Below are 22477 nucleotides of genomic sequence, written 5' to 3'. Positions count from 1 at the left end.
GCGGTTGCCGTGGAGACCAAGGATGCGTTGGGCTGCCAACGACGCGGGCGCGAGTGCAGGCGGGGAAGGAAAGCCGGACCTCTCAGGTCCAGCTGGGGCTGTAGCGACCCGGCCAAACGGGGCTGCCCATTGCTACGGGGTGTTCGGTGTTTCCGGAATAGACATGCACCCCGAGGTCTTGGAGCCCACGGCGGACGAGGGAGAGAAACAGGACTGCACGCAGGAACCGGCTGCGGTGCCTGGCGTGGAGGAGTCTGCGGGTGACCACGGGAACGCAGGCCAAGGAAGCCGCAAGGAAGGTGCTGACCGCTGCTCCAGGGAGGAGAGGGGGGGCGACGGGCTGCGCCCAACACCACATACCTGATCTTCACAGCCAGCAATAACAATAATAGTAATAGCGGCTCACATTTATTAAAGGATGCGTGCCAAGCGTTCACTGCATTTAAGCCATACACCCGCCCTCTGCAATAGGCACTCCTTTCCCCATTTCATACAGATGAGGAAAACGGGGACTTAAAGAGTTTGTGAAACTTGCTTCAAACAGATTACCCTCAGTCAGAATAACAGAATAGACTCAGGCGACAATCTGATGCCAGAGCCCAAGTCCTTACCCAACATACCATTCCCTCCCCTCCTAACTTTTTGTGTTTTGAATGTATCCCTTCATTGCTATCACCATTTAAGATCAAAAGATGCCAGAAGCAGGACATCTTAATTGAACTCACAGTGTCCATTCCAGTGCCTGGCTCATGATAGAACCAGTGAACCAAGAGCTGACGGTTCTGGGGTTAGCAGGCGACTCCTTGCCAGTTTCCCAGAATGGGCGTAGAAAACAGGTTTCAGCCTCTGCTCTCTCTCGGGTTGGGGCCCTCAGGGAAACCTATTAGTGACTAGGTAAAGAGACCACTTGATTTATGTTTCTTCCAATTAGCAATAATCGTGTCTCAGATAAACCTCATTGGCTGCGATATTGCCACTGCACAAAGCTTGTTTCTTTTTTTTTAATTATCCCAATTCTTTTTAAAAATATATATTTTATTGATTTTTTACAGAGAGGAAGGGAGAGGGATAGAAAGTTAGAAACATCGATGAGAGAGAAACATCGATCAGCTGCCTCTTGCACACCCCCTACTGGGGATGTGCCCGCAACCAAGGTACATGCCCTTTGACAGGAATCGAACCTGGGACCTCTCAGTCAGAAGGCTGACGCTCTATCCACTGAGCCAAACCGGTTTCGGCTTGTTTCATTTTTTGAACCCAGTCAACAAATACCCTGAGTGGCCAGATTATTATGATCTCTGAACACATAATAGTCTGGCCACTCAGTGTGTATGTGTGTGTGTGTGTGTGTGTATATATATATATATATATATATATATATATATATATGGTGATATATATGTGGCATATATATGTGGGGTACAGCCAGCCTGGCCAGGGGGAGGGGACTTGGGCGGTTGGCCGGCCTGCCTGCTAGTCGAACTTCTGGTCGAGGGGACAATTTGCATATTAGCCTTTTATTATATAGGATATACACTGAGTGGCCAGATTATTATGCGTTCAGAGATCATAATAATCTGGCCACTCAGTGTATATTTTGAGCATCAACTGTCCAGGCAAACCCTGTACAAGGAGTGTTGGAAAGCCATGTTGCTCTGTGGCAAACCATGTGAGTGGCTTCATATTGCAGCTCTGCAACTGGCCAGCTTTATGACTCTTGGCCCAGATCTTAATCTCTCTGTGAAGCAGTCTCCTTATCTGCAAGCAGAGATATTATTACAAGGATAATTATAATTAGAGGTTCTGTCATAACAGTGGGTCATTAATAAATCATAGCTCTTGTTACTAATATAATCAAGCAATTATGTATTCTTTATTTCACAAACCTTTATCTGATGTTTTATTGTGGCTGAGCATTGTATGCAGTGGGAAATGGGGAAGTGTGAGACCCAGTCCCATGCATGGAGGATAGATCCTCATTCAATAGACTTCACAAACACACAGTAGAAGCCAGCGACCCTTAAGATTAAGTGTATTTGAACTGGCCAATTTTGATTGGCCTTTAAAAATATTAAGTGCTCATTTGAATGTGCTCATTTCCACTATTTTTGATACTTTTTATGTTTGTTACTTTTTATATTTTTTCTTTTGAGAACTTTTTAAAAAGGTACAGAGAACATTATACCAAACACTCATGTATTATTACCAATAGGAACTGAAAATGATTAATATTTTTATCAATTCACTTAAAGTCTTTTTAAATTAAAAAAAAAACTCAGATAATTTTCTTTTTTTAAATATATTTTTAATGATTTCAGAGAGGAAGGGAGAGGAAGAGAGAGATAGAAACATCAATGATGAGAGAGAATCATTGATTGGCTGCCTCCTGCACACCCCATACTGGGGATCGAGCCCGCAACATGGGTATATGCCCTGACCGGGAATTGAACCGGTGACCTCTTGGTTCCTGGGTCAACTCTCAACTGCTGAGCCACACCCAGCTGGGCTCAGATAATTTTCATTAAATTAATTGAGGAGACATTGTTTAATAAGATCATATAGGCTTCAAGTAAACAATTCTATAAGACATGATACATGATTCTATAATACATGATCTGTATATTGCATTGTGTGCCCACCACCCAAAGTCAAATCATCTTCTGTCTCTATATATTTCAGATTGACATTACCAGCCCCCAATCCTAGTCTCATTCCTTTATCCCCTTCTCCAGAATTTTGTATGGATTCCTTAATTTAATACCTCTCTCTCTCTCTCTCCCTCCCTCTACTATATGTGTGTGTGTGTAATGTTCTTAATGCATAGCATTGGTTTGTGTGTTTTTAATTTATATAGTGGTATTCTGTGCTTATTATTAAACTTGCTTTTTTTTCATTCTGCAGATGTTTCTGAGAATGAAGCCATACTGGTGATGTAACTAACTCCAGTGCATTATTTGCAAGGCAGAATAATAATCCATTGTTTTATCTTAACTAGTTCCTATGGATGGACATTTGCACTGTTAACAGTTTTGGGCTGTTACAAATAATGCAGAAATGAATATCTTTGTACATGTCTCCTTGTTCATCTGTATAAGAGCTTTTCCCGAGGACCTACCTAGAAGCAAAAATTCCACGGTCCTTTAAAGATTGTTATACATTTAATGAGCACTAGTGTTCCACACTGTAAGCAGACAGTTATTAATGATGTTGAAATTGGGAGAACTTTTAAATACATTTCTTGATCTCCATAGACCCAATCACTTAATTTTACAGAAATTAATGATCCTAAGGAAACATGTGCGGGTCCTTCTGACACATCCTACAAAAGTGAGCAGAAACAAAGCGGTGACAGTTGGTCAGACGGTTGCTTAGCACACCAAAGAAATGACAAGGAAGATCATGGCCCCAGGTATGTGGGCCCGGTGTTGTCACTTACAGCACACAGTTCCCAAGTAAGAGAGATGGTGTAATCACCCCATTGTACAGGTAAGAAAATAAGGCTCAGCCCTGGTCCATGTTGTTCAGTGGTTAGAACATTGGCCCTTGCCCTGAAGGGTCTCGGGTTTGATTCCTGGTCATGGGCACGTACCTGGGTTGCAGGTTCGATCCCTGGTCCCTGGGCGGGGTGTATGCGGGTGGTAACCAATTGATGTGTCTCTCTCACATCGATTTTTCTCTGGCTGTTGCTCCCGCTCTCGCTCTCTCTTCCTCCCTCACTCCCTACCTTCCTTCCTTCCTTCCACTCTCTCTGGGTAAAAAAAAAAATCAGTGGGAAAAAATATCCTTGGGTGAGGAGGAGGAGGAGGAAGAGGAGAAAGAAAAGGAGACTCGTGGTGATTAAATAGCCAATATCTGTAGTGCTGGAGTCAGGATGGCCTGCCTCTGCGGCACAACTAACCACGATCTATCAAACTTTAATGCCGGACCTGGAGAGAGAAACATTGGTAGTCATGGATGACACGATATTAAAAGTATTTTTATTAATGCACATGTTTTAATTTTTAAGAATGCTGAAAGTAATATTAGATGAGGCCTTGAAAGCTATACAAAAAAAACCCAAAAAACTTAAAATAGCTATCAGGCAGACAGGATGCTGTGGATTTGGGGGAAGGAATGGATGTGGTAAACAATTTTTGGAGTATGTTTCAGAGCTGATAAACTCAGATAAATGGCTTGTCCGTGTTTCCCATTTAACAGAATGACTAAACACTTCCTGCAGAAGCTCTGCAAGCAGCACAAGCTGTACATCACCCCAGCGCTGAACGACACGCTGTATTTACACTTCAAAGGTAAAGCTTGGGAGAGGCGCTGGTGGCATTAACAGTTACTTGCAGGGATCCTCTGACGTTCTCAAATTACATTTCAGTAGAAATTTCAGAGAGTTCAGTGGAGATTTATGGAAAAGCAATAATATTTCTTTGAAGAAAAGGTCCTACCTTAGAGTTTATAAAGGGCCCACGGGTTCTATGGATACAAAGGAAACACATGGATATCTTTTAAGTTTTCCAAAGGCTTCATAATTTTTTTCAAGCCAGAAGCTAGTTGGGTTTGGGAGAGATACGTTGTGCAGGATCGAAGACTGGCACGGGAAACAACGGGTGAGGGTCAGGGGGTGCCTCTCAGAATGGAGAGGTATAACGAGAGGCATCCCCAAGGGCTCAGGGTTGGTTCCAGTATCTTATATAAACCTAACTTTGGGTTCAGAGACAGGGATGTTCCTTGCATTGATCAAGAGTGATAACTCCCAGGCAGGGCTGAATTGGGGATGGCCCACCGGCCTCATCAGACCTCCGTGTTACTCAGTAAATGTATGAGGGCTTCCTGTGTGCCTGGCGTTGCTCAGTTCTAGAGACACACAGAGATGGATGGGCAAAGGTGCCCTTGGTGTCCTGGGGGATGGTGCAGCCGCTGTGAGGAGTGCGGGCCAGGGAGGTTCACCAAGGGCCCCTGCAGCGCAAATGCCTTCACTGTTTGGAACAACCCCCAGCTAGTTTCCTCACCTCCACATTGTCCCCTCCAAAACTCTCTGCTTGGGGGGGGGGGGGGGGCAGGTCCCAGGGGACCAATATTTAAGAGGAAGGAAGAAGAAGGGGACCCAGCAGGCTGGACCAAGTAGGAGGAGTCAGAGAGGTAGAAAGCTGGGGAGAGATGTGCCCATGTTAACAACTCATCCCCAAACTTAGCAACTTCAATTCATCATCTCACATGTTTCCGGGGGCCAGGAATCTGGGCATGACTTAGCTGGGTGGTTCTGGCTCACTCTCTCAGGAGGTCACACTCAAGCTGACTGCTGTTTGTTTTGCTAATCTTCAATTGGGCTCATCAAACTGAAAAAGGAATGAAAACAAGACCCACAGTTGGCACTAGCTTCAGGCTTAGCCACATCCTGGTGCTCGTAATGTGTCTTCACGAGGTTCTCTGTCTCCTTTTCTTGGCCCTGCTCCCCTCTGACTCGTTTCGGGCAACTCACCCCTCACCTCCGCCCGCTCCCAGCCATGAAGGTGGCTGCTGCAGTGCTCGGCTGCCCTTGCCAAGCCGGCCACTCCAACGTAAAGACTGCCTTTTTCCAGTGGAGCCAGCCCCCGCCCCCCCCCCCCCAGGATTCATCTATGTTGCCCCGTGTGTCTAAGCATGACCAGCCCAGCGTGAATCATCACGACTCTGAGAGCCAGGGGGTGGTGACAAGGAGGGATGTTCCTCAAAGCAAAGTAGCAGTACTGTCCTTAGAGGAAGGAGGTGTGGATGCCGGGCAGGGAGGCAAAAACAAGGGCGACGCCTGTGTCTCCTATGTGCCTGGAGGAGCTTAATGGACACCCCCTTCCCGCCAGGTTTCGATCGCATCGAGAACTTGGAAGAGTACACGGGCCTGCGCTGTCTCTGGCTGGAGTCCAATGGAATACAGAAAATCGAGAACCTGGAGGCCCAAACCGAATTGCGTTGCCTCTTCTTGCAAATGAACTTGCTTCATAAAATCGAGAACCTAGAACCTCTGCAGAAACTGGATGCTCTGAACCTCAGCAACAATTACATCAAGACCATTGAAAACCTCTGTGAGGACGCCCCCACGCAGGGTCTTTCCAAATGCCATTCTGTCCACCGCTTTCCCTGGGGGAGGGTCTAAGGTTGTATACTGTGGGCAAGAAACCGTTTTGTACCACTGTTGTTTACTTCTGCTGACCTCGCCTTCCAGCGTGTCTGCCAGTCCTGAGCACGCTCCAGATAGCCCACAATCACCTGGAGACGGCGGGAGACATCCGGCATCTGAAGGAGTGCCTGAAACTTTGCGTCCTTGATCTTTCCCACAATCGGCTGAGTGACCCAGAGATCCTGAGCATCCTGGAGAGCATGCCTGATTTGGTAAAACACACAAACCTTGCCTACCTTAATGTTCTTTAGATGTTAAATCTCTTCTCCTCTCCATCCTTCCCGCCCTCCTTTCCCTTTTTCCCTCTCTCCTTTCACACTTTTTTCTTCCTTTTTTTTTTTTTTTTTTTTTTACTATTTTTATTGATTGATTTCAGAGAGGAAGGGAGAGGAAGAAAGAGATATAAACATCAATGATGAGAGAAAATCACCGCTGCCTCCTGCACGCCCCCTACTGGGGATCGAGCCCACAACCAAGGCATGTGCATGGGATCCAGCCAAGACCTCCTGGTTCATAGGTCGATCCTCAACCACTGAGCCATGCTGGCCCGGCCGCATTCTTTCCTTCTTTGTATTTTTAGCTGGAGTATCTTAAACGCCAGAAGCTATATCATTTCACCCACAAATATTTTAGTGTGTATCTCTGACAGATAAGGACCTTTTTTTTTTTTTTTTAGCACAAAGTACTGTTATTATATCTAAAATAATGTAATAACTACATTTAAAATGCAGACCATGTTCAATTTTTCCCATTTGTCTCAAAAATGCATTTTGACCATTGGGTTGTTCAAATCCAAACCAGAACCATGCATCATGTTTGGATCATTTGTCTCTCAAATCTCCTGATCTCTCACTTCTCACTGTTTCCTTTCCCTGTTTCCCCCGCCCCCAACCCATTACTCTGTCAAAGAAACCGGCTCCTTCCCCTGCCGTGGGCCACGTTCTGGGCTTGGTGGATTGCATCCTCGTGGTGTTGTTTAACATGTACTGCTGTACCCAGTATTTCTTGGAGAAGGATAATGAAGCCAGAGGCGTCATCATATCCAGATTCAATATTTAACTTTGGGTGTGCTGTTGCATCGCATCATGGGGCATGGAATGTCTGATGGCTTCTCTTTTTGTAATTTTAATATTGATTAATGGGTTCATGTATTGTCAGCCTGACCGAGCCGTTATACAGTCCCCATCGGTCTTTCTCCCGATTGTCTCAGCAGCCACTGATGGGCATTGCCTAGACGCGCTACTTCATCAGGAGTCGAGATGGTCATTTTCTACTTCCCTTATTCCTTCTGCCTTTTTATTAGCTGGAATGCTTCTACAAAGAAGAACCTTCCCTCGTCAACTAGTGGTTCCCTAATACTATACAGTTCATACAGAAAAAGCGGGAAAAGTGTCTGCTTTTTTTTTTATTGGTTGATTGATTTTCAGAGAAGTGAGTCACGAACCTAGCAACCATTAATGGTGACATTGAAGGGTTTTTCTTTTTCAGTATCATTATGAGCTCATGGATTTATATATACAGTAGTTGATATGATTTAACCCTTGCTATCATTTTAATTTTGGATGCTCAAATGGTCCCATCTTCTGGCCCGGGACAACCTGACCAGGTAGCACCTGTGTCCTTTTGATTCAACCTCAGTGGCCTTTGATGGCTTCCATGCTTTTTGGGGTGTATGCGTTGCCATGTGTACTAGGAAAAATATTTAAAATAGCACAGAAAGCCCTCGAGCTCACTGCTTATTGCTTAGGGCATGGATAAATCTAGAAAAGGCGAGTCAATTAAGAGAAAAATAGGTCAGGAATAATTACAGAGGAGACTATTAAAAAAGAACTAGTTTAGAATTACTAGCACACGGTGTTAATATAAAGCTGTATTACATTATAATATTTTTCTCACTTGGCTGCCATAACAGATGATCGTGGACTTGGGGGCTTAAACAACAGAAATTTATTTTCTCATGATTTTAGAGGTTGGAAGTCCAAGATCAAGGTGTTGGCAGGGTTAGTTTCATTCTGAGGCCTCTCTCTTTGGTGTCTTCTCCTCGTGTCCTCACATGGTCTTTCCTCTGTGCATGTCTGTGTCCCAGTCTCTTCTTTTTATAAGGACCCAGTCATATTGGATTAGGACCATCACTGTGGCCTCATCTCATCTTAGTTGACCTCTTGAAAGGCCCTATCTCCAAATACAGTCACATTCTAAGGTGCAGGGGGTTAGGACTTCAATATATGAAACCCATAAGAAAAGCAGTCTGCCTTATAGTTTGTGTTATGATTGGTTCAAAATATCTGCACCCCATGCAGCTGGAACATACTGCTCCCACCACACCACCCCCACAGGAGAGGTCACTTGGAATAATGACAAGAATGTGAAGGCAGTTTGAGAATGAAGTTAGGGAAAGGCTAAACTAACTAGTCCACAATGTATTTACTTTCTCCAACAAAACCCACTTTAGATATGAAAAATAGTTCATCAGTTTAAGCGATTTTAAATGGTTCACTCACGTGTCTCCTTACCTATTTACCTTCTTTGAGCTTCATGGGCAGAAGAGGAGGTGACGGTCTTTAAGGATGGGGGATGGCTTGCTGTCGCTGCACATTTCCTTCTCTCTCGTGGTCCCAACATGACATCCAGGAGACCTGTAGGCCTGTCGAGCAAGGCCCCCGCAGTAAATAAGTGGGCACTTTCCATCCCGTCCCCTTATTCACTGCTCCTTATCTGTCTAGCCGCTGTGTACGTTTCTTAAAATGGGCCCTGGCTGGGAAGGAGAAAAACAATCAATCAGACCGAGGTCAATTGCAGTGGAAGAGACTCTGTGAGCAAAGCTAATGTAGTCAACCACTCTTGGAAAGGGGCTTAGGAAATGTTTTATAATATTGCTCTGGAAGGACACTGAAACTGAGGATCTGAAGTTCAAGAAAAGAAAGGGCTGCCCGTTAATCAGGACAGTTTTGATGGCACCACAACAACGACACGCTCTGGCTTCGAGAATTTTCAGTCAGCAGGACATGATGTTGGCACTTCCTTTTTGTTCATTCTTAGAGCACAGCGCATACGAAATATGAAAACCACATCCACTTTTTAGCAACTAATTCGGTTCTGCCTGTTTGCTTACAGCGTGTCCTGAATTTGATGGGAAACCCAGTTATTAGGAACATCCCTAACTATCGAAGGACAGTCACCATTCGGCTAAAACACTTAACATTCCTGGATGACAGACCAGTTTTTCCAAAGGACAGGTAAGGAAGAGAAAAGCCTTGTGATCACAGGTTAATATGTAATCGTTACACATGCTTATTAAACTTCTTAAAAATTGTGATTTTTGAGCATTTTCACCCATCATTAAATTCCTTGGAAATAGGTTTAATGGTTACATAATTATTTATAATAGAAAATTCTCTACTTTTGAGCATTTATTCATAGGTGTGTTTTTTTTTATAATCCTTTGATAAATATAGTTGCATATAAGTCTCTGGCCTCATTTCTGATTATATCCTTAGGATGGAATTCAAGGAGTTGTATCATTGGATCAAAGAATGTGGTCTGAGCCTTTTAAAAAGTGCTTATATTTTTAATTGTTTTCTAGAAAGTTTGTAACAACTTATAGCGTCACCAGACATTGCCATGTAAAGGGAATCTTTGCCAGGTGAATTGATGAGTGAAGATGGTGTCTCCTTTTAAATTTGTATTTTTAGACAACTGACGAGGTTGGTTACATTTACCATCTTTGTCAGATGCTGATGTTGCCTCCTCTAGGAGCATTCCATTCCTGGCTTCCTCCCAGTTTCCTTTATTCTGGGAGGGATTTTTCTGATTGATTCCTAAGAGCTCTTTTTATATGAAGAATAATAAATTCCCCAGCCCCCAGCCCTGGGGGTGATGGGGGACAGCAAGTGGAGCCCGCGTGCAGACTTGAAAGCCCAGCTCTGCAGCCAAGAGTCATGTCCCCTTAGGTGCGCTCACTAACCTCCCGAGCCTCCTGTTCCTCCTCTGGAAAATAGGGACGATACCCACCACAGGGTCCGCGTGAGTACCTGTGAGTAACACCTGGGACTTGAGCAGGTACTGGGAGCACAGGAGGGAACCAATGGGCTCAGCTGTTGTGAGGATTCTCAGCCCCACCCTGAAGTAGCACTGACCAGCGGAAAGTGTAAACAGGGGTGCGAGACAAACCCTTCACAGTGAGATCCGCCCCCTGAACAGTGTAGCATGACTCCAGTTCCGGAGTCAGTCCACCTGCGTTTGAGTCCTAACGCCACCACTCCCAGCTGGTCCTGTTGGGCACTTGCTCTTCCCTCTGCCTGGGACCTGCATCACAGGTGTTGGCAGGTGCCTGCTTGCCTGTGATCTTATTAACATCTCCCATGACCCACCACCCTGTCTAATAGCACCTTTCCTCCTGGTGTGTCTTCAGCCTGGTTTCTTTCCTTAGGACACAACAGCCTTTGACATGCTGGTTCCCTTGTTAAGGGTCTGTCTTTCCCCATAAAAGGCCAGCTCTAACAGAGAGCGATATCAAATCCTATGTTACTGCTGTAACCCCAGCCCCTAGAACAGTTCACCCATTTAAAGTGTACAATTCGGTGGCTTTGAGTATATTCACACAGTTGTGTAACCACTACCACCACAATTGAATCTAGAATATTTTCATTCCCCTAAAAAGGAACCCTTATTCATTAGCAGTCATTCCCCATTCCCCCTCTCCAAGCTCTTGGCAATCACAAATCTACTTTCCATCTCTGTAGACTTGCCTATTCTAGGCATTTCCTGGAAATGGAATCATACACCACGTGGCCTTTTTCGATTGGCTTTTTTCACATGGCATAATGTTTTCAAGGTTCACCCACATTGTAGCAGGTGTCATTAATTCATTCCAAAATAATACTGCAAGATAATATTCTATTTGGATGGGCCACCTTTTACATATCCATCAGTTAATGGCCACGTGGGTCGTTTCCATTCTTTGGCTCTTGTGACTAGTGCTGCTCTGAATTTTTGTGTACAGGATTGTGTGGACATTTGTTCTCAGCTCACAGGGGTAAACACGTGGGAGGAGGATTGCTGGATTATATGGTAAACTATGTGGAGCATCGTCATTTCCAAACTGTCTTCCCAAGGGGCTGCGCCATCTTGCATGCCCACCAGCAGTGAAGGAGAGCAGCTGTTGCTCCACATCCTCACCAGCATTTGGGGCTGACCGTGTTTTGGATTTTAGCTATTGTGATAGGTGTGTGGTGGTATCTCCTTTTAATTTGTGTTTTTCTAATCTCTCTAATCTCACATGATATGGACATGCTTATTTGTCATCTATATATCCTTTTTGGTGAGGTGTCCAGATCTTTAGGCTTGACCCCCCCCCTTTTTTTTTAAGTTTCAAAGTTTAATAGTTCTTTGTATGTTTTGGATACAAGTCATTATTCAGTTACTTTTCTTGCAAATATTTTCTCCCAGTCAGTGTTTTATCTTCTCATTCTTTTAACTTTGGCCAATTGTTATTATTGATTGATTGATTGATTTAAATCCTCACCCAAGGTTATGTTTGTTTTTTTTATTGATTTTACAGAGACAGGAAGGGAGGGAGGGGGGGAGGGGAGAAAGAGAGAGAGACAGAGACAGAGATAGAGAGAGAGAAACATCAATGTGAGAGAGAAACATCAATTGGTTGCCTCCCATATGTGCCCTGATCGGGAATCGAACCCACAACCTTTTGGTGCATGGGACAGCGCTCCAACCAACTGAGCCACACCAACCAAGGCAACCTTTGACCATTTTAAAATTGTGTTATCTTTGTATTAATGAGCTGTAAGTTTCTTTATATATCCTAGGTACAAGTCCCTATCAGGTATCTGATTTGCAAATATCTTCTCATGTTCCGTGGGTGGTGGTTTTACTTTATTTGTGGTATTCTTTATATTACAAACATTTTAATGTTGATGGAGACCAATCTCCCTATTTTTTCTTTTGTCAATTGTGCTTTGGCATCATATCTAGAAAGCTGGCAAACCATTCGACTTTAAGGATTAAAATGTACATATGTTAACTTCTGTCCTTGTGGTCACAGGTCCCATGTGGCTTTGGTGTGACTTTGGGGAAAATAAACGAGTTTGGTGAAACAGTGTTTTGAATTTGCCCTGAACCTATGAAAATTCAAACCTCGCTGATTTCCGCTTCTTTTTCAAATCCTCTAAACAGAGCTTGTGCAGAGGCCTGGGCTAGGGGAGGGTACGAGGCTGAGAAAGAGGAGAGACAGCAGTGGGAGAACCGGGAGCGGAAGAAGATCACAGACAGCATCGAAGCCTTGGCGAGGATCAAGCGGCGGGCTGAGGAGAGGAAGCGGCAGATGGAGAGCCAAGAGAAAGGTATGCGTCCGCACCGAGATGGCCCGGAGCTCTGCTGAGATTGGCAATCCGTGCTGTCCGACTCGCAGTCTTTCATCGCTGGGATTTGGGGGGGATTTTTTACCATTTATTCACAGACCTGCTGATCCATCTGCACTTGCTCTCCCCGCCACCCCCCCCGCCCCAGCCTGGGGCAGTGAAAAACCCCAACATTCATGTGCAGTTTCAAACCACTTTTAGTGATTAAAACTCAATTTGTTAAACTAGCCCCAGTTTTCCAAATTAAATGATGTATGAGTTTTCTATGACTGCCTTAACTGGGCAGGTGACAGGAAGTCCCGGGCTATGAAGACGTCTGTCTGTCATGGAAGCCTTAGGAGGGCATGAGCTTGGTGGCGGGGGTTGTAGGGTAAGTGCAGAGAGCTGCCGCCCCAGTGTTGGACAGACCTGTGCGAATCACCTTTTTAAAAACTGAGTTGAAATTCACATAACATCAAATTAGGCATTTAAAATTTTTTTATTGATTTATTTGAGAGAGATATATAGATATAGATATATCAATTTATTGTTCCATTTATTTATGCATTCATTGGTTGATTCTTGTATGTGCCCTGACCGGAGATGGAACCTGCAACCTTGGCGTGTCAGGACAACACTCTAACCAACTGAGTAATCCCGTCAGGGCCAAAATTAACCATTTAAAAATGGCATTTAGTACATTCACAATGTTGCACAGCCAGCTCCTCTGTCTAGTTCCAGAACATTTTCTTCTCCGCAGAATAAAACCCTGAACCCATTAGAAGTGATTCCTACTCCCCCCTCCCCCAGCCCCTGACAGCCACCCATCTTTCCAGACATTTCATATCCATGAAACCATACCGCATGTAGCCTTTTGCACCTGGCTTCTTTCACTTAGCATGATGTTTCTGAGGTTCCTGCACATTGTAGCATGATCAGTGCTACATTCCTTTTTATGGCTTCACCTTGACAATTTAATTCTGTCCCTTTTGAAGGGTGGCTGGCTGCACTGCCTCCCTGTGGCGCAGATCATTTTCCCTCTGCTTAGCTGGATGATTGTATGAAACATGCTAGACCCTTGAAAGATTCAGGACCACCCTACTCCTGGCTTGGCGGGACCAGGACAGGCCTGGGAAATGTTCTTGGCCCCCACAGACTCCCTTCAAAGATGCTGGATCCTCTCCCTGCCATGCCTTCACCCTCGCCCCCATTTCAAGACTCTATCCGCTCCTAGGTTTGGTGTAAATGAACCCCCCTCCCTGGCCCACCCAACCTACTGCCCCTAGTCCGGGGCTCAGCGCCCCCTGCCCACACCAAAGGCCCCTGGCCAGCATTTGGTGGAGGCTTTTAACAAGTGAGTGAGTCCTGGGTGTGTCCCGGCCCAGCCCCTGGGCAAGCCTGCGGGACCCTGGGGAGGGTGCTCGGAGCACCTTAACGAGTGAGCAGCCCCTTCCTTGTCCTATGCCCAGTAGAAGAGCAAGAGTCTCCATGTATGTTTCTAAATGGCATGCATTGTTTTTCATGTAATTACAAAATGTGAGTGCACTACATGAAGAAAAGCGCAGGAACAACACAATCTCAGCAAGAATCACTCAGTACCTAGTGTGGGTAGTTCCTGGCTTCCCCCCAGGCATGTAACATATGTGTTTTATAGAAAATGGCATAATTATATTGCTTTCTGCCTACTCGTTTGAATTAGCATAATATATTTTCCATAAAATATACTCTCTCCTACAGCATGTTATTTTTTCTTTTCTCAACTTTTTATGTAGATTTTTATTTTTATTTTCAGAAAAGCTTGAAGAATAGTAAAGTGAACAGCTATATTGTATCTTTAGGTCAGATGGTTTTTAACATTTACACACACACACACACACACACACACACACATTTTTCTGTTCTGATGAACCATTTGAGAGTAAAGGCAGACACAGTGGCCCTTAAATCCATGTACTTCCGCGTGCATCTCCTAAGAACCTCCTGCACTCTTTCCTTAATGCCTGTGTCCTATTCCGTTGGATGGCTGAGCTAAGTGATCTCGCTCATAGACATTCAGCTCTATTTAGCAATCAAAAAACCCATGAACACCCTGCAGGCAACTCTTCACTGGTCCCTGGCGGTTCCCTGGGCTCGCTCTCAGCAGTTCACTGCATGTCCCCAGGAGACGCGCAGACACCCTGTCCTCCCAGGACAGTTCCCAGTTCACCTTTGGACTTCTGTTGTCCAGGGGAGGTGCCAGTGCCAGACAAGAATGAGGACGTGGATGCCGATGAGAAAGGGAAGGAGGAGCCTCATGAGGATGGGGAAAGGCAGCAGAAAATGGAGCTGTTTGTCAAGACAAGCTTTGAGGCCAAGGACGAGCTCTTCCCAGAAAAGGCGAATGTGTTAGAGGAGCTGCCTGCAGATGTCAACACGGAGATTGAAGACCAGGACCCAGAGGGGGTGCTCCCAGCCGAGCCCCCCGAGCCAGCAACCCTTGTAGCTACCTCGGAAGGTAATGTTGTTATAGGACACCAGAAACACCAGAAAAGATGTTATTAGACAGCCCCCTGAGTCAAAGGTTCTTGTCATGCTCATGAGAAAGAATTCAAAAGAGTGACAGCAGCACAGTAGTAAAACAAGCTAATGTATTAATGAAGCAAAGCAAGCAAATTTATTAAAGAAGCAAGGCAAGCAAATTTATCAAAATACACCTGGCATAATGCACAGGTGGGCACTCAGCTAATCTGAGTGTGAACTTGGTGTGGGTTCAAGGGGTTTATACCCTTCTCTCTAAAGGTTTCAAGGTTCCTCTGCTGGATATCTTGGGCACAGACTAGATTTCAAGGTCCCCTTTTACGTTGTTGTGGCTTTTCCCAGAATTTATGAGAACACCTGGCAAGTCCTGAGACTGCTGACTTCTTGGTTCAGTGAGTGAGATAAGATCTCTCCAACCCCCCCCCCACCCCCACCTTAGCAGTTCCAGGGTGATTTAAGCTATGTATTCTCTGGTTAGGGAGGGCAGGTATTAACCATTTATTCTCATGTCCTTGGTGAGGATGATAAGGTCTTACTGCAAGCTGGCTGCAAGCTGCCCAAACTGTTTGGCCTTGTTTAATTTTCTTGTCTCAGTTTCTCTATTCCCGTGGTCGGCAAACTGCGGCTCGCGAGCCACATGCGACTCTTTGGTCCCTTGAGTGTGGCTCTTCCACAAAACACCACGGCCTGGGCGAGTCTATTTTGAAGAAGTGGTGTTAGAAGAAGTTCAAGTTTAAAAAATTTGGCTCTCAAAAGAAATTTCAGTCGTTGTACTGTTGATATTTGGCTCTGTTGACTAATGAGTTTGCCGACCACGGCCCTATTCCACTAGCCCAGGAATATTCCTAGCTTCTTGCTATCCCATTACAATGTGATCAGAACAATCCAGATGCTGGCTCGGGGCAGCACTCCCAGAATCGCAGCCTCTGAGTCATGCATCTGTGGGATCAGGGCAGGTTTCCACTGCTGGTTGCTGTTTCTATAAGATAAAGTACACACGTTGTCCCGTTATCTACAGCAGTGCTGTTCATAGACGTGTAACAGGAGCCGTGACTACATTTCCTAGTAGTCACATTAGACAAAGTAAAAAGAAATGGGTGAAACACTAACAATACAGTTTATTTAAAACATTATATCTAAGATATAGTAATTTAAATCAATATAAGATTATTTATGAGATACTTTACTTTTGGGGAGCACTAGGTCTCCAAGTCCAATATGTTTTTGACACTTACACAGCACATCGTAATTCAAATGCTAACTTTTCAACAGTTAAAGTGAAAGGAAGTCCTACTAATAGAAGGGAGTTGTTTTCTACTGCTTCAGCTTTTAAATTTAATTAAAAGTACAAACAATGAAATAAAATGTAAAATACAGTTTCTCAGGAGTACTGGCCACATTCAAGCACTCAGTAGCCATATGCTCTGGCTACATCGTGTGTGATGCAGGTCTAGGGAAAGGAACCCCTGGCAGGTTCTAGCCAAGATCCCCAGGTCCTTCCGACTACCAGATAAACCCAAGACTCGCCTGGGATGCCATCCTATTGTCCAGTCCGCAGGGCCTTGGGGGACAGGTCATTCTGTCCCCAGCCTGTGCAGTATTGGAGGTCTGTTTGGGGACTCTAGCTCGTCTGGCCCAGAATAGAAGTTCCCCCAAAACAAAGGTCCCCACTGTCTGGGGGAGGCCTAGAACTGCAGATTTAGGTGTTGTCATACACATACTCTTGTGTCATCACTGCCCGGCCTGTGATTTTTCACAGTGAAACGGTGCCTAGCCTAGCGGCAGAGTTTTCTGTGAGTGAAGCCAGCCTTTGCCTCAACGAACAAAGGATACATTTCAAAAGGAGTGGGTTAACTGCAGCATCTGTAATTAGCAGTTAAGACAAAAGCCAGTTCTTTATTTGTCCCACACATATGGGCACTCACTCGGTCAAGGCCACAGCTTCACAGGCCGGCTTGTTTAATCTTCTCAACCACCTTAGGAGCCAGGTGCTATGATCATGACTGCATTTTTTGGGGGGCTGGAAACTGAGGCTCAGAGAAGTGAAGTAACTCGCTCCAAGTTGCAAGGCAAGGAAATGGTGGAGCCATGTTGTGGGCCTGGGGTCATCCACAGCAGCCACCACGGAGCCCTCGACCTGCTTCCTTGTTTCATCCTAACCTGGCGTCCCAAAGTGGCTCTTCGAATCCAGCTGGACATAGCTAGTGCTCAGGTGGACACACGGGACCTGTGTGTAATGAGAAAGTCGGGCCATTAGTCTTTAATGTAATGACTGAAGCCATGAGATTGACGAGAAAGCAGAGAGCAGGGCCCAAGAATACAGTAGCCTTGGGGAGCTTGAAAATCGGCCCTTGGAGAGGAAGAGGAGCCCCGCCTGGATTCCATGTTTATTCCCAGGCAATCTTGAGACCATGTAACAGGTCTCCCTAACACTTGTGCAGTGGGTGGGGTGTGTGCCCTGAGGGACAGGCAGTCCAAGAGGGTGGTGGGTTCAGCCCTTTTAGACAGGGCCATGAAACTTGCCTCTCCAGCTTGCCTCTGCTCTGGCTCCCCAGTTGGCCTCTGATGCTATTGCCTTTCTCATTGCCCATCAATCTCGCCTCTTCCAAGGTTCCTGTGTATTTATTCTGCATTGATTCCTGGCTGGCACTTCCATCTCATCGAGTCATCTCCAGGCTCCAGCAGGGGGCAGCTCTCTCCTTTTCCCTTCCCTTTCCTAGACATACCCTCTCCTCACCTGGGGATTCTCTCAGCTTCGGTCACAGGGGCTGGCCTTTCAGACCAAGGTTTTGTCTTTCCTCTGCTCTTGAAATCCACCTTGACCTTGGCCTTGTGGCTCTGACTGCTGCGTATAAAACTAACTCCAAGATTAATAACTCTTTATTGTTGTTCCTTAGAATCAGCTCCCCAGAGTGTGGCCACCGAGAATGCTTTGGGTACCGAGCCTGGTGAACATGGAGATTTGGAAACCATCACGCTGAAGATAGAGGAGAAGCTCTTCATCGCTGTATGTAAATAGTTGCCCGTGGAGATAAGTATCTGTGTTACAGCCAGTGAAGCAGGTGGTCAGCGCTACAAACCCTTCAAAATTCCCACTCCCCTAAGTGTGGTCCTTGGACCGACCAGCAGGCTTAGCACCGCCTGGGAGCTGGTTAGAATGCAGAATCCCAGGCCCCACCCAGACCTACTGATTTGAATCTGCATTTTAAAAAGATCTTCCCTAGGGAGTTCACACATTGCACATTCAAGACTGAGAAGCGCTGGCCCAAATGATTTCCCTTGATTTGTTTTCCCCAGAGAAGTTACACCGCGAAGCCATTCCGTCCAGCTAGCCTTATACATAATGGCTGAGGAAGTTACATTTATCATCAGCGCCTCTAATCTCCTTGGACAGCTGCCCAGCAAGTGGCTGATGCCATCTTCCTGTCCTGTGGCTGCTCCAGCTTATGATGTGGCTGGTTGTCCAGTGTCCGATCCCCTGATGCCTGTTCAGTGAGGGGCAGTCTGACCTTCTGATTATCTCAGCCTCATGAACCCTCTCTTTCCTGAAGCTCTGTTCTGATAAGTCTCAAATGCTCCGGCCCAAGGAATGAGCACCATGAAAACGCACACATTTTGTCACCCACCCCCCCTCCCCCTCCCCGCCAGGAACGGGAGTTTGGTGGGGCAAGTAGTGGGGAGGCATTTCTTGAGCCTTTAGCCTCACACCTGCCTCACCCTCTTGGACGGCCTGTCCCTCAGGGCACACGCCCCGCCCACTGCACAAGTGTTAGGGAGACCTGTTACATGGTCTCAAGATTGCCTGGGAATGAACATGGAATCCAGGTGGGGCTCCTCTTCCTCCTCCAGAAGCCAATTTTCAAGCTCCCCAAGGCTACTATATACCGGTGCTCGCTGTGCTCACCCGGAAGGACAGCCTGCTTCTCTGCCCATGAGTGAGCTCCTTCCGTTTAAACCCCTGGGCACAACTTTGCCCCCTGCCCATTCTCTTGATACATTTCTAAGCTGTGTTTCATTTCTAACTGCACAGTTGCACGTGGCTCAATAAGACAAACCTAGTGGGTTTCTAGTTTTCTGAGCCTATGTATACTAAGAAACAAAACTGGGCGTTAATCTCTAGCATTTGAGAACCGGCTGTATACAGGGCAACTAATAGCTAACACTTACTGTTCTTACCATTTATCTGGCACTGCTCTAAATACATCTTGTATTGACTGATTTACCCTTCCAGTAACTCTGAGAGATAGGTACTATTCTCATCCCTATTTTACAGATGAGGAAATTGAGGAACAGAGAGGTTAAGCAACCTGCCCATGGCTACACAGCTAGGCAACAGTAGAGGAGAATACCAACCCAGGCGCAGTCTGGCTCCAGAGTTCAGGAATGTAACACACGGTGCTGCCTGCCTCACATGCTGGACCGGTTGCTAGAGATAAAGACACCAGAAACACAACACAACACAACACAAAACACAAAAGCCCTTCTAGTTTGGGGGAGGTCCAAAATATACTCTTTTTACAGCAGAGCCCTGAGACTAATTTGTACATAGAAGGTGCACTTGGTTTGGGCTCCATCATGTCCACCCAGATAACCTGGCTGTATCTCTAATGACAAAGTCAAGTGAAGAAAGATGTGGAAATTCTTCAAACGTGCCACACCTTGCAAATCTCATTCATGGATCAGGTCCCCATACTTGAAGTAGCCACACATGTGTGTTTTGTGAGCGTGCACGGGGCTGCCCGAGGCGTTGGTCATTCCCCACTTGCCCTCCATGCTTTGCTTGCACCTGACCCAGGCTCACTGCACTGTGTGGCTGCACCTGCCTCACCTACCAGCGTTCAGAGTGGGTGTGCCCTCCTGGTGACACGGGCTCATTTGCTCTTTCAGGACCTGCCTGACTTGGAAGATGTTGATCCAGACGAATCTTTGGAAGACAAGGACAAGGTTATCACACAGGTTTTCCCCAAATCAGCATAATTCCACTTTCCCTCCCAGTCTTGCCATTTACAAAGCATATCACTTTAATTCGAAAGTAAGATGCTTTCTGTGCTTCAATCATTGCACACCTGCTCTATTTTCACCTTTCAAAAGGAAATGCAGCTCTTGGCCGTTGCCCCCCTTCTTTTAAGGTTTTATTAACCACTGGGGTTTTCTTGAACATATTTTATTACTGATCTTTAATAACTATGTGCTCCCTGACGTTTTTCTGCTCTTCTGATGTACTTCTGTGTCCACCTTATATAGCACTACTACAGCAATACATAGCGAGAGAAGGAAAGGAGAAGTGGGGAAGGAGGCGTGTATGAGGCACAATGGGGAGATCTCCCAATCTGACCTGACTCTCCTCCCTTCAGCGTTACTGAGAGCCTGTGTGTGCCAGGTCCTGGCCCCACGGGAGAGGAAAGGAAGGATAAGACGGAATTTGTGTAGGACCTCATCACAGAGGAAGGGACCAGACACGAGACACAGTTCCCATGGGGCCTGACCTCTAGGGGGCTAAGCCCGGGTGGCGGGTTTAGGTGTGTCAGAGGCCAAGACTCAGAGATGAGGGGCTCTGGGATGGTGTGGGTGTAGCCGAAACAGAGTGGGCAGCGTGGAGACCATCAGAGGATGAGAAGGTGGACATGGTTGTAGAGCCCACCATGACTTGGGGGCTCAAAATAGCTGGCTAAGAATGTCCATCTCGAGACCCAACTTTCCAAGGGGCGGGACTCTGCTCCCGTGGCCCTTTCTGTGGCAATCGAGTATTTAGTGCTGGATAAAAGTGGAATTAGCACTGGGCATTTTAGAGTGATTCCAGTGACAGCAGAAATGTTCAAAGACATCTTTTTTAAAAACAGATGTGCTTTCCAAAGATCACAACCATCTCGGGCTTGAGTGACGACAGTGATCCTGAACTGGACTACACCTCACTCCCCGTGCTGGAAAGCACGTCCACACACACCCTTTCAAACATATTCGCAATCTCCAAGGACACCGCCAGGAAGGCCGAGGCGCCCTTTACACGCATATTTAACGCAGCAGCAGAGAGGGACTTGGAGACCCAAAGTAGGGACACCAAGTCCCCACGCCCGCTGATTCAGGAGCTCAACAATGACGAGCCTTCGGACCCACCACCGACACCCCCAACCTGCAAAAGGGACGCCGCACCACCCCCTTCCGGGTACGATGACCTACCTTCGGCCTCTCCTCCAGGTAATGCCGCCCAACTCTCAAAAGCGCAGGGGCTGACAGCTTTGTCAGCAGGGAGATGAACTGTTGCCCACCCCAACCCTGTGGGAGAGAGCCCACAGGCCTTTGCCACCACAATCCCATGTTCTTGGAGAGGGTCACTCTCAACTGAACAGGAAGTGGCTGTGATCACATTCCTAACTCTATGCCTCTTTGAAGCTACCCCTTTCCGGTTGCTGGCCTGGGCGGAGAAGCTCGGAGCCAAGGCATTCCCAGGCGGGTGGCATTTCCAGGCTCCTTAGGGGCAAGTAGATCTTGGCAGTCATGTTCAGCAGATGTAGATGGGGCTGGGGAGCCTGTTTTCACCTTTCCTCACCATCCCCATCCCCAGCCTTTCCAGACCACGACTTCTAAGGGAAGGAGGACACCGGTGACACCACAGCTGGGAGTGTGGCCTGACTGTGGCCCCTCCATGGTGAAGGTCCAGAATCGGGCAGGATGGGCGAGACAGTGCTGGGCGGGAAGGGAGGTTGTCCAGGCAGGGGCAGTGTTGAGCAGCTGACTGGGGGGGACAAATGAAGCCACGATCTGACATATAAGCCTGGCCTGGTCCTGGGGCCCGAGCCTGTGACCAGGGAGAAGCAGTTGTGGGGGTGCTGGCCGGTGCTTACTGATCAAACTGGTGGGTATTTATTCAGCAACTGCCTTCGCTGGTGGGAACACAAATCAGGGCGTCTGTTGAACCTAGACAATTCCTGCTCTTCCTCGACACTCTCAGGTGCCAGGTTTCTCTGTGGACGCCAGCTTGCGTGGCTGCCTCTAGGCCTGCCTGTGGGAAAAATGAAGGGGTGGCCCTATTTCCCAGGAGCACTGAGCCACCTTTCCTCTTAGGAAACAGCACTGAAGAGGAGGAGGTGCGGTCTGAGACGCAGCCTGAGGAGCCTGCAGTGCCCGAGGCGGGGGAAGACCAGGACATCGAATTTGGCTTGGACTGAACCCCAAGGCGGCCCCTCTGCCCTTGCACTAACAGGGAGCCAGCAGCGAGGTGCAGGTCACCCCCTGGGCTGGGCTCCCCTTCCTTCCTGCAATTCCTGAAAGTGCTCTGGGGCCTGGGCTGCAGCGTGTACTGTTGCACGACTCATCCCTTATGCTCCCCCGCTGCAGTGTTGGGCAGCACTATGTTCCTTGTTCTCAAAGCGTAACTCATTTCCCCCGTTACTTGTGGTATACATTGTACAACCGTCAATGTCTCATTTAAACATTAGAAACATTTGAGTATTCACGTGAAGTA

The 22477-nt window shown here is 46.7% G+C and overlaps 1 protein-coding gene and 1 pseudogene across 1 annotated transcript; one reads left to right on the top strand and one right to left on the bottom strand.

The window, feature by feature from the left end:
- The first annotated feature begins 43 nt into the window (after window positions 1–43).
- DNAAF1 (dynein axonemal assembly factor 1) lies at window positions 44–22474 on the top strand. Its single transcript, XM_008139716.3, has 12 exons — window positions 44–299; window positions 3274–3409; window positions 4198–4289; window positions 5829–6050; window positions 6191–6357; window positions 9260–9381; window positions 12335–12501; window positions 14726–14992; window positions 17913–18022; window positions 19903–19959; window positions 20856–21210; window positions 22078–22474. Exons 1-12 carry the CDS (start codon window positions 164–166, stop codon window positions 22179–22181), a joined length of 1935 nt encoding a protein of 644 aa, XP_008137938.3. The 5' UTR covers window positions 44–163; the 3' UTR covers window positions 22182–22474.
- LOC114230965 (U4 spliceosomal RNA) lies at window positions 908–988 on the bottom strand (annotated as a pseudogene).
- Window positions 22475–22477: the final 3 nt, after the last annotated feature.

This window comes from Eptesicus fuscus, chromosome 21 (assembly GCF_027574615.1).
Source record: "Eptesicus fuscus isolate TK198812 chromosome 21, DD_ASM_mEF_20220401, whole genome shotgun sequence".
In the NCBI taxonomy this organism is placed as follows: domain Eukaryota; kingdom Metazoa; phylum Chordata; class Mammalia; order Chiroptera; family Vespertilionidae; genus Eptesicus; species Eptesicus fuscus.
The sequence above is the reverse complement of the archived record's forward strand: the minus strand, read 5'-3'. Positions and strand labels throughout refer to the sequence as shown.